Below are 12,371 nucleotides of genomic sequence, written 5' to 3'. Positions count from 1 at the left end.
ATTTGTGCAGATGTGTGGTGGGGAACTGGTCGACTTCGGCTCTAAACACGCACTGCTGATTCTTACAACACATAAAATCTGGGTTTGCACAACTGAAGTGCTTTAAAACCATTTATTAGGCATCTGCAAACACAAACTGTTGGGAAAGGGGAAGTCTGCGGAGACTAGGGAGAGCATGGCATCTTTAATAGAACATATCGGCCTGGGAGGAGATGGCAGCGCTGACTGAAAGAAAGGGCAGGAGAAATGCAGCGGAGGGGATTTTACATGGAGTAATGACTTTTATCTCCACTAAATCACAACAGCTGCTTTTTCTACCATTTTTCTCTGTCCAGGGGCCTGTTCTCTGTTTATGCTCTTTCCCCGTTCGCCACCAGAGACATTTTTTCTAGCTTGTGCCTTTACTTTATAGATTTATCACTTTTCTAGGTCAAAGCAGCATCACAGTGTGGATTTGGGAAACAGGATGCTACAAGGGTACAGAGGAGAAGCAAGGGGGAGGAGCGTCTTTTGTTCTGGAAGTGGAGCAGAATCATGCAGGAAGGTTTGGGAACATGAGGGTGATTTCTTTCATTAAAGCCGACAAGTCTTTACACAGAGCATCAATGTTTAAGTTGTGGGATTTTCAACACATTTCCTGCAGAGATTTTCTGCTAATCGTTTATGTCTATTTTATGACTGTGGCATGTAGGCCCACGCTGAAAACGGCCTCTGGAGGGCTGGAAGTTAAATCTGACTGCAACTCAAAAATATGACTAAACATGAATCTGAATTACATTTATAGAGCTTTTTATTTGTTTTTCAAGTGCAAAAGACATCAAATGTGTAACTTTCAGGGGTTTTTTGTGTGTGTTTTGGACCTGAAAAGGAATAAATACAGTACAATAGTTGCACATTTGCAGAATACATGATTATATATAGGGAGTGCAGAATTATTAGGCAAGTTGCATTTTTGAGGAATAATTTTATTATTGAACAACAACCATGTTCTCCATGAACCCAAACAACTCATTAATATCAAAGCTGAATGTTTTTGGAAGTAGTTTTTAGTTTGTTTTTAGTTTTAGCTATTTTAGGGGGATATCTGTGTACAGGTGACTATTACTGTGCATAATTATTAGGCAACTTAACAAAAAACAAATATATACCCATTTCAATTATTTATTTTTACCAGTGAAACCAATATAACATCTCCACATTCACAAATATACATTTCTGACATTCAAAAACAATACAAAAACAAATCAGCGACCAATATAGACATCTTTCTTTGCAAGGACACTCAAAAGCCTGCCATCCATGGATTCTGTCAGTGTTTTAATCTGATCACCATCAACATTGCGTGCAGCAGCAACCACAGCCTCCCAGACACTGTTCAGAGAGGTGTACTGTTTTCCCTCCTTGTAAATCTCATGTTTGATGATGGACCACAGGTTCTCAATGGGGTTCAGATCAGGTGAACAAGGAGGCCATGTCATTAGTTTTTCTTCTTTTATACCCTTTCTTGCCAGCCACGCTGTGGAGTACTTGGACACGTGTGATGGAGCATTGTCCTGCATGAAAATCATGTTTTTCTTGAAGGATGCAGACTTCTTCCTGTACCACTGCTTGAAGAAGGTGTCTTCCAGAAACTGACAGTAGGACTGGGAGTTGAGCTTGACTCCATCCTCAACCCAAAAAGGCCCCACAAGCTCATCTTTGATGATACCAGCCCAAACCAGTACTCCACCTCCACCTTGCTGGCGTCTGAGTCGGACTGGAGCTCTCTGCCCTTTACCAATCCAGCCACGGGCCCATCCATCTGGCCTATCAAGACTCACTCTCATTTCATCAGTCCATGAAACCTTAGAAAAATCAGTCTTGAGATATTTCTTGGCCCAGTCTTGACGTTTCAGCTTGTGTGTCTTGTTCAGTGGTGGTCGTCTTTCAGCCTTTCTTACCTTGGCCATGTCTCTGAGTATTGCACACCTTGTGCTTTTGGGCACTCCAGTGATGTTGCAGCTCTGAAATATGGCCAAACTGGTGGCAAGTGGCATCTTGGCAGCTGCACGCTTGACTTTTCTCAGTTCATGGGCAGTTATTTTGCACCTTGGTTTGTCCACACGCTTCTTGCAACCCTGTTGACTATTTTGAATGAAACGCTTAATTGTTCGATGATCACGCTTCAGAAGCTTTGCAATTTTAAGACTGCTGCATCCCTCTGCAAGATATCTCACTATTTTTGACTTTTCTGAGCCTGTCAAGTCCTTCTTTTGACCCATTTTGCCAAAAGAAAGGAAGTTGCCTAATAATTATGCACACCTGATATAGGGTAATGATGTCATTAGACCACTCCCCTTCTCATTACAGAGATGCACATCACCTAATATGCTTAATTGGTTGTAGGCTTTCGAGCATATACAACTTGGAGTAAGACAACATGCATGAAGAGGATGATGTGGACAAAATACTCATTTGCCTAATAATTCTGCACTCCCTGTAAAGTGCAGCAGAAATCATCTAAACATTAACTTAAATACCTTTGATTATAAGACAACAGTGGTCCAAACGTGAGGTATTTTATGTCTAAATGAATAAAAGAATCCAGTAAAAACAGGTGCATTTCTTATAAGTTACAAAAAAAAAAAAAAAAAGGACTTTATGCAGAAGTAAAAACATTAAACTAAAGTCTGAACTCAGCAGACCGCCTCCCTTGTCTGTAGAGGTAAGAGCATCGTTTTGATCCTTACGGCAGAGACGGATGTGAGACCGCAAACAGCTGATGGTTTCCACGACAACAGTGAGGGGAGGTTTCACTAGTCGTCCTTGTCGTCGCGGCCCACGGGAAATTGGGTTAACGCTTTGGAGATGCGCTCGGCGATCGTCCTGCTGCTGGCGACGATCAGCCGGCGAGACATCAGGTCAAACGGCCCACCTGGTGAACGGAGAAGAGTTAAGTTTTGTAGAAAGCTTCTGGAGCAGCCTCAGCTCAGAAACATAGCTTTTTGTGTCCTTCAGCCGAAGATCAAAGCTCTTCACTGTTGTTTACATGTAATCATGACTCTTCACAAATTCAATAGGAGGGTTTTCACATTTTGGTACTGGAGATGCTCACAGATAGCATTGGTCTAAAACTAGCTGTTAGCACATCAATCCTGAAGGATGTGATGGAGGTTTTTGGCTTTTAATGTTTAGATTACCCTCTGGGCTGGAATGAGAACGAGATCACGGATACAAGCTGCCGAAATGAGCTTTCTCCACAGAGTGACAGGGGTCTCCCTCACAGATAGGGTGAGAAGCTCAGTCGTCCGGGAGGGGCTCGGAGCAGATTTGCTGCTCTTCCACATTGAGAGGAACCAGTTGAGGTGGCTTGGGCATCTGGTGAGGATGCCTCCTGGACGCCTCCCTGGTGAGGTTTTCCAGGAACGTCCAACCGGGAAGAGGCCTAAAGGGAGACCAAGGACACGTTGGAGGGACTATTGGGCCATTCCCATCTGTACCGGGTCGGCCCGGGCCGGGTAGCCCCAGTCGGCCCCAGCCTGGCCCGGTTGATTCCACACATCCTTGTCTAAAGCCCATGTGGGCTGATTCTACCCACCAATCAGAGGCTTGCTCTAATGGAAGGTGTGAATTTGCTGTCAGCAGTGGGTGTGTTGGCCCTGGTCGGCCTGAAGCAGACCCCCTCGAGAAGAGGGCTGAGAATGAGCCTTGGTTGGCCCGGAAAAATACCAGGCCACCCAGATATGTAAACAACCTACGCTACCCGGCCCGGGCCGACCTGGTACAGATGGGAATGGCCCATATGTCTCTCACCTGGCCAGGGAACGCCTTGGGATTCCTCCAGAAGAACTGGCCCAAGTGGCTGGGGAGAGGGAAGTCTGGGCTTCTCGACTTAGGCTACTGCCCCGTGACCCGACTCCGAATAAGCACATAAAAATTAATGGATGGATGGATGGAATACCCTCTGGGCAATACAGAAACTCAATTTCTCCAAACGGACGCTGTTCAGGAAGAATGGGAAGTGGCTGAAAAATCCCCTTAAAACCTTTGATGATGTATGTTTGATAATCCCATTTAAACTCATGAAAAAGCTTGCTGTCTTAAGAGGTCAAAGGTGAAAGAGTCAGAGGAAACTCTCCGTCTGCGGAGCTGGGACACAGCTGGACATCTGTAAACGCTCCCACTCAGGTTTCCTCACCTCCAAACATTCAGAGACCAGCTGAAGATGCTGATGCTGCTGTAAATAAAATGTTGCCAATAGCAACAGGAGGTCCCCGTCTGTCCGTGGGGTCGATGCTCATGTTTTAGTTCATAAACCATTCATAAACTAGTTTTAGATACAAAGAAGTCATGCTGGCTGTTTTCTAAACTCCCATCTGGACCACGGAGGGCTTCAGCCAGCTTTGGCTGACATCACAGATGTTTATGAGCAGGAGGGCGGACCCTCGGTAACCATTCATGAGGAGAGCAGCAGCCGCTCCGCCTGTCCTGACTCGCTCACCTGAAATATCCACGATAACGCCCCCAGCTTCGGTCACGATGGCCGCCCCGCCGGCCATGTCCCAGCAGTGGATGCCCATGTGGTAGTAGGCGTCCGCCACCCCAGAGGCTACCAGACACATGTTTACAGCAGCGCTGCCTGGACAGCGGATCCTAGGGGTTAGAAAAATGACAGAATTGGGTCAGAACCTTGAGTGATGTGTTGAAGATCTGGTGAACGGTCATCTAAACGGGATCCTGGAGCAGGTGTGGGAGAACACAGTCAGCAGGACTGGCCAGCACTGAACTGAATGTGACCAAATAAAGTTTTAAAACAGCCAAAGCAACAGTTTGTTTCCAGGTCTGAACCAAGCAGAGGACTTTATGGGGTTTATTAACCCGTGAACAGGTATGGTCAGGATGGTCCTGATGTTGTCCATCATGGCCGTAAAGTGCTCTGCATCCTGCTTGAAGCCCACTTCTGTCAGCACCAGCGACTGGCTGATGTCTGGGGAGAAACAGAAGCAGAAGCTCAGCTCCACCTGGTGGATTTACTCAGAACTGCAGCTCCAGGCTCTGATGAGACCGGTTTTCACCTTCCAGCCCGGACACCTTGATTGGGACTCCATTGCAGAAAGCACCCTTCCCTCTCCGTGCGGTGTACATCTTGTCCTCCATGCAGCTGTAGACGATCCCAAACTCTATCTGAGACCACAGCAACGCAAGCAGATTAGAGCCAGAACTCACAGCAGGGCTAATATCCCTGATTATCAGGAAATCACAGCAGAAAAATGTGGGATTTGCATAAATTAAAGCTCACCTCTTTATGCACGGTGAATCCAACTGATACAGACACAAAGGGGAACCTGAACAACAGACAGGATCAATATGAAACACCCATTTAATGAACTCCCTTTGGATTTCAGCTGAAGAGTCGGTTTCTATTATCAGTCAGGCTGTCTAATTATCCCTGAAGACAATCCGAGAGAGGACAATCCCAGGAAAGAAAGCTAATTAAAAGATAAAAATAGGAAAAAAGGAGGAAGATAGAAGCGAGCGAGGTATCGGGCTGCTGAGGCAGAACTGAGCCCAGCTCGGCCGTACCTGTGGACAAAGTTGGTGGTTCCATCGACGGGGTCGATGATCCAAGTGGGATTGTCCGTAAGGACGCTGGGGGCGCCCGCGGCCACCGACTCCTCTCCGATGAAGCTTCAGAATGAAACACAAGACTGTATCACATGACTGTAAAATTAATTATAGTGAACATTAAAGCTGTTTCTTTTTCTATTACAGCCTCAAATACGTTCATCAGGGGACGTCTGTAAAACAATCTGCTGCCTTTGTTTTTAAATATAAATGTAAAATTTAAGTGCATTAATATGTAAACATGGAGAAAAGTCCTGTAATCAAAGCAGCATTAACTCCATCTTTCTGCTGTTGCCATGGAAACAAAAGGGAGAACAGAGGAGGTGGGAGCCAATCGTCCCGACACCTCACTCACAGAATTAAAAAAAACATTTCTACATTTATTTGCGTTGGTAAACTTTCAGATTTGAATTTTAACTTTGATTTCTGCTTCAAACGATCAGAAAAAATTAGTTACTTTGTCACATTCCGCTTCGTAAGCATGCTCTTATTTTGAAATGCTTTACGACTGATACACACTTCCTTCCCTTCTGTAGGCTAAACTCACACGTGACTTATAATGAAGTCTAAAACAATAGCTCAAGTAAAGATGGCAGAACAAGGGGACAACACACAGGCAGCATGTTGAAAACCGACTCCCTGATTGGACCTACAGGTTTCTGTTATAGCAGCGTGGTAGGATATTAGGTTTAATTAGATGGTCTCTGCGTGTGTTTCAGCCTGATGTTACAAAAATATTTGTTTGATATATTATCTATCATAAATAGGCTGAAATATTTCATTTTAATAATTGTTGTATGATAAGTTATTTTTAGTTCAATCTTCAGTTTTAATCAAATGACATGAACACAAATAATCAATCTGTTTAAAATATGAGTAATTCTGTAAGGTAAGTTTTACAATGACCAAAAATAACTGTGATTTAGATTTTTTTTTAATAATTGAGCAACAAGTTCATAACTTCTCCCGTTTTTTTTTTTTTTTTAGTTTATCAAGTAATTCTTATGGAAGGGTTAGGGCAAAAAGTGTAAATGCACATTAATGTTCTGCTGAGATACTCATTAATTCAGACTTAGAAAATTAAATGAGGAAAATAACTAAATAAATGCGGTGCACATGGTTTTGAGCAGCAAGTTACTGAATGAGTTCAGTTAATAAATCAAATATTTTATTATTACAATGTTTTCATGTTTTATATTATGGTGAGCGGTCTGATGCAGCAACAATCAGACCAAAACTGTGATCTGATTATCACTGCGTGTTTATGTTCACATGCTTCTGGTCTGTTTCCAGTGAAGCAGAGTACCTGTGTGTGGGGTATTTCTCTTTTATGGAAGAAATAATGAGCTGCTCCACTTTCTGGTCCGTCTCGGTCACCAGGTCAACTGGTGAGCTCTTCTGCATGACAGCTATGTCCTTCTGGAGCGCCTCGCAGATCATCTGGTAGAAGCACAACATAGGCTAATTACATCTGCTGCTCTAACAGGGTGATAGGTGACATGTTGACAGGTGGTCCTAATTTCTCTATGAGACATCTAATTATGACATCCATGACTGCTGATGTTTCACAAATGTCCTGACTAAACAGACAAGCTCCAGCATCTGAATATTTTTGTTCTAAACTGTACAAATCTACTTTTTATGCATCCTTGTTGACAAAGTATCAATAATAATAGAAGCTGCATGCCTTTGACCTCCAAGTGAAACTGACAGAACTGAATCCACGTCTGAAGTTCTCTTACATTTCTGGGTCAGATCGTTAAAAATAGTCAGTTTAAATGAAGCGTCCTTACCTTCCCTGCCTGTTTGGTGAGCTCCTTACAAAACTCCATACACTCCTGCCAAGGATCACTCATGTTGATGCAGAACAACAGCTGATGGTGAGCTCTACGGACCTGCAGGAGGAAGACACGCGACTTCCGTCAATCACATTATCACCCAGTGCGGGTGGGATTATTTCCTAGTTATAAAAAACTAACTAAACGTTTTAAAAAGCAAAAACATTAGCAATGTAGCACTGGTTAGCTCCACAGTTAGCTACAGGAAACAATAAAAAGAAGCAGTTAACTTAAATATAACTATAATCAAATAGCGAACAATGAAATATATCAAGCGGTTGTGGAAAAGCTTTAATATGAGGAGTAAAAAGAGACAAAAACTAATAATTCAGACTGATTTTTATCTCATTCTACTAACCTGTAGATTGACAGTGAAGCGTCCTCGCATATACTTTTAGCTAGCAGTGGGTGGGACTAAAGAAAACACCTAATCTTATTGGTTAATTATTGACAGTGGAATCAAATACTAGATTTTCATTGGCTTAAAGGTTGTCACGTGCCTCTACAGTAACCAATCAGACTTCTCCTAGGAAAAATAGAGAAAAACAGATTTTTAGTTGTTGTCTAAAAAAGTTACATTTTTAAATTAACAGTGCTCATATCTCTATTAATCATTAATAGGTAGCTGTTAAACTTCAGGTTGCTCATAAATTTTAGGACTTTTGGACAGAAAGTAAAATTATTAATCTCTTCTAGACATTAACATATATCTGAGACTATACCATTTTTTGCTAAATAAATAACTTGTTTTTGAAGTGTGAAGAAATTGTGTAGTGCAGGATTCCCCAATAAAATATCATGTAAAATATATATATATATATATATTCAAAAAAAATCTGAAAAGGGTGATAGTACAAATATTTTACATGCAACTCATTTTATGCCAGTAGATGGCAGTAGACACAATAAGACATTTTCGCTGCACAGCGCCAGAATCCTGTCCACTGATGCAGAATCTTGCACCTGAGACAGGGCTGCCAACTTTTGCAAAGTCGAGTGAGACTCTTTCTTTCTGCCTTTTATTCTGTGTGTTTTGGTTGGCTAAATGGCACATTAGTATAGCAGAGAAAGTTTTTTCAAATGCTTACATTTTACATTTATTTTCACTGCATAACAGTTCTTATCGTGTTATGTCTTATAGCCTACATTAGTGACCTTATAGCAAACAAGTGGTCAGTTCCTACCAGAAAGTATTTCGATAATACTATGTTCTGGGTTAAATACTGTACTTACATTGGATTTCTCTAACAAATACACATCAATTAGTTTTTTTAAGCTTTATTGTGAATGAGAGTGAGTTGGAGTTTATTGTTTAAATTCTTTTGTTATAAATTTTTACTTACTTTCTATTTTACCTTTTAAACAATAGAGTTTGAATAGAATAGTATAGATTGATCCCACGTGGGGAAAATGCACTTGTTAAGACAGCACATACACTTAAATAGGAAAACACTAATACAGGTAAATACACAGGGGCGTAGGCTATTATTGTAACCTTCAGCAATTAGAATAACAAATAAAAATTGAAAACTGAGTCTCCAAAAAGAAACAGCATAAAGGACACAGGCATAGAAGTGTACATCCGGGTATTGCACATGTACTGATATAGCACTGATGTTAGAGTGAAAAGTGATAATGCCAGTACCAGTTAGGTATGTTTATGTTTATTTATTTGGCAGATGCTTGTATCCAAAGCGACTAACAATTTATAACCTATAGGGCATGTTGTGATCTGTGGGGGAAACCGGAGTACCCGGAGGAAACCCACGCATGCATGGGGAGAACACGCAACTCAGAAAGGCCACCGCTGAGTTTTGAACCTGCGACCTTCGTGCTGCGAGGCAACAGTGCTAACAACTGCGCCACCATGCAGCCCAGTAGTGGAGTTATATAGTCTTACTGCAGTGGGAGTGAATGACCTATGGTAGCATTCCCTTTTACATCTTGGATGTCTCAATCTGCCATTAAAAGAGCTGCCAATGGCCTCCACAGTGAAATAAAGCAGGTGGTTTTCCAAATGGAGGCGGTCAGCTTCCAACATCCCCCTGTAGACATGTGCAGTTATTATTTTGGCATCTTCATGCATCTTGTTTAAAATTTTTGATTTCAGCCAAAAACCGTAATTATTTCTCCCTCTTCAGGTTAAAACTCTGCTCTACACTGATTTTGAATCAGCCATGGCTGATGGCTAAGAGGTCCTAGGTGACATTCTGTTGTATTTAATGTCAAGGCACCTGGCCTCACAAGACATCGCCTTGCCCCTTCTCCTCCTTAATATTAATATTCCCAAGAAGACAACAATAATTATTTTAAAGCTACATCAAAGATAAGGAGAAAAAAAATCAGTCTCTTTACAAAATGTAGTACAATCTTGCCACCCCAAAGTAAAATTTAATCTGTTTCCATATTTCCCATAGTTTGATAAGTAAGAAAAAACTGTTTGTAATCAGTCCAGTCATTCTTCTGATCCGGCTGTACTCTTCGCTTTAGCATAAAACAAAGTAAGAAAATGGAACCAACTGGCCTTCAGTGTGAAAAAGTCAATAAAGTTACTCAATAGTGATTTTAATTCGGCTTTGTGACCTCAATAATCAGACTGACTGCAAGTGAAAATAATAAGTAACACACAGGAATCATAGGCACCATTTTAGACTTGGGACTACTTTATGATGGAGCACAGCTGTAGGCCTCCACTGAAAGTTGTAAGGACGAGACGCCTATAGTTACCTGCTTCCATTACTACAAATGCACAGGTAAATAGAATTTCAGCTCCATGAGCTGATTAAGTTTGTTTTTTTTACTTTGAGTGGTAAAATGGATTACTTCTTCAATCCAGTGCCATTCTAACGTTAAAGCCACCCGATGGAGAGCCAGTGCTGTGAGTACCAAAACGCTAACCATTTCCATGCTGTAGTTCTTTTTTAAAACACAGAGCAGTTTTGTTTACCTGTTTTCCCGCTACGTTTCGTTTGCGGCTGCAAACTTCCTGAGGAAGGAAGGAAGGAAACTGAGGAAGTTTGCAGCCGCAAACGAAAAGTAGCGGGAAAACAGGTAAACAAAACTGCTGTGTTTTAAAAAAGAACTACAGCATGGAATTAGAGATACGACACAGCAAGAACACACCTAAGATGCTAACCATTTTCCGCTAGCTGGATGGTTATAAAGTTTGGTGGGTGAGCGTCAGGGACTGACTGAATGAATAATTTAAAGAGACAATGTGTAGTTATTAACATTCATTTATGGAAACATCCATCATAATGTAGTTGAAAATTAATTAAACGAAGCCCAGTCATTGAAAAATATTGGCGGCTTTGTAACATATAATCATAAAAATCAGGTCTTCAGTACATGGGAGCGGGTCTAACTCTCTGGGCGACGCCGCATTGTAATGTCCATAAAGGATCAATTTTCACATATATATTGACCTACATAGTGACCGGCCATCAACAGAAATAATTCCATTTTCTAGGTGGATTTTATATTCCATCTTCTACAACCCAGAAGATGCTGCAGTGCTTGATGACATTCCATGAAGACAAGATTGTCAGCCTATGTCTCCAAACAAAGCTTTCCTCTGATAAGACTGCGGTATTTCACACTCTGAATAAAAGGTGAACTTTTACAACTCATAAGTTGAATAATCATATGGTTGAATGAACCAGATGTTATATGAAATATTTGAATGATCTGTGCCTAATTCAGTGAAGTTGAAATGAACATTATTGCTTACAATCAATCAATCAATCAATCAATCAATCAATCAATCAATCAATCAATCAATCAATCAATCAATCAATCAATCAACAAATCAATCAATCAATCAATCAATCAATCAATCAATCAATCATTCAATCAATCAATCAATCAATCAAAAGTACTTTATTAATCCCAGAGGGAAATTAGAGTTTCAGTACACACAGTTCTGAGATCAGACATACATACATAGACACATGACAAGAATTGGTGACTGTGGTCATTCGCAACACGAGTCGCGCTACCGTAATAGATAAAGAGGGTTTATTTAAGGATAGAGTCAGGGGAGGGGGGAAAAAGGCACTTCAGAGTTACCCTCAACAGAGAGGATTGCTTTGCTATGCAAAAAAAAAAAAACACCTCAGACAGATATGCACCCAGACTTCAGATGATACACAACATAAGTGTTCAATAGGTGGGGAGGTATGGGTTGGGACTCTCCTCACTTCAGTGCCTGCAGCCGCATGGAGCAGCGCCCATCACCTCCGTTTGGACAGGGGAGGGAGATATTGGGTTAGAGGGCACATTGACTAGATGGTTCCACGGCCTTCACCGGTCACAGTCCCGCCCAGGTTGGGATAGGGAGAAAGGGTTTCCATAGCAAAAACATAGCACACCACAAAATTCTTTTACACCCAGAATTCACAATCTCTGTCAGATACAAAGGTTCTAATAAATATCCACTACACACACATTCCATCATTACACATACACTCCATCACATATCATTATTCACAGCTTGTCATGCATTATAATTAGTTTAGGAAAATAAAATAATTTTTTTTAACTATACACTTGACTCTGCCTGAATTAATACGAAGTGTGTTTATGGTCCCTGAATAAGCAAAGAATCCTAAACTCTTCTGATTAAACATTCAAAGATCAATCAGGTTGACATTTGATATTTATATGGAATCATCACAACTTATTGTTCATAATTAAACATGCAGTTGTTACGCTATACAGCCTGACACTACACCATATTAGATGCCATGTTTCCTTCTACGGGAGCCCATGAGGACAAAATGCATTTACTGATTTGTAACAAATGGTTGCAAAACTTTCGTCATTCTTTAATGTTGTTGTTTTACACATTTACCTCCACTTTTGCCAGTGATGAAAGGGAGTCCGATCTGCTTGTTATTTAGCTGACGTTTGCACTCCCCAGGGCTTTTT

At 41.2% G+C, this 12,371-nt stretch overlaps 1 protein-coding gene across 1 annotated transcript; it reads right to left on the bottom strand.

Moving 5' to 3' along the window:
* Positions 1-2,557: 2,557 nt before the first annotated feature.
* impa2 (inositol monophosphatase 2) lies at positions 2,558-7,858 on the bottom strand. The gene is made up of 9 exons (XM_015954802.3): positions 7,801-7,858; positions 7,398-7,499; positions 6,911-7,044; positions 5,563-5,667; positions 5,279-5,324; positions 5,055-5,163; positions 4,858-4,966; positions 4,481-4,632; positions 2,558-2,914 (listed from the first exon to the last, which is right to left on the bottom strand). Exons 1-9 carry the CDS (start codon positions 7,828-7,830, stop codon positions 2,796-2,798), a joined length of 906 nt encoding a protein of 301 aa, XP_015810288.3. The 5' UTR covers positions 7,831-7,858; the 3' UTR covers positions 2,558-2,795.
* Positions 7,859-12,371: the final 4,513 nt, after the last annotated feature.

Source organism: Nothobranchius furzeri, chromosome 7, assembly GCF_043380555.1.
Source record: "Nothobranchius furzeri strain GRZ-AD chromosome 7, NfurGRZ-RIMD1, whole genome shotgun sequence".
In the NCBI taxonomy this organism is placed as follows: Eukaryota; Metazoa; Chordata; class Actinopteri; order Cyprinodontiformes; family Nothobranchiidae; genus Nothobranchius; species Nothobranchius furzeri.
The sequence above is the reverse complement of the archived record's forward strand: the minus strand, read 5'-3'. Positions and strand labels throughout refer to the sequence as shown.

Bases quoted from the DNA above. Each gene is read 5' to 3' on its own strand.
- impa2 (XM_015954802.3), bottom strand. From the start codon at position 7,830: ATGCGAGGACGCTTCACTGTCAATCTACAG. The intron at 5,164-5,278 runs GTGAGCTTTAAT...CTGTGGTCTCAG, and splicing joins GATTCACCGTGCATAAAGAG to ATAGAGTTTGGGATCGTCTA. The intron at 4,967-5,054 runs GTGAAAACCGGT...GTTTCTCCCCAG, and splicing joins CAAGGTGTCCGGGCTGGAAG to ACATCAGCCAGTCGCTGGTG.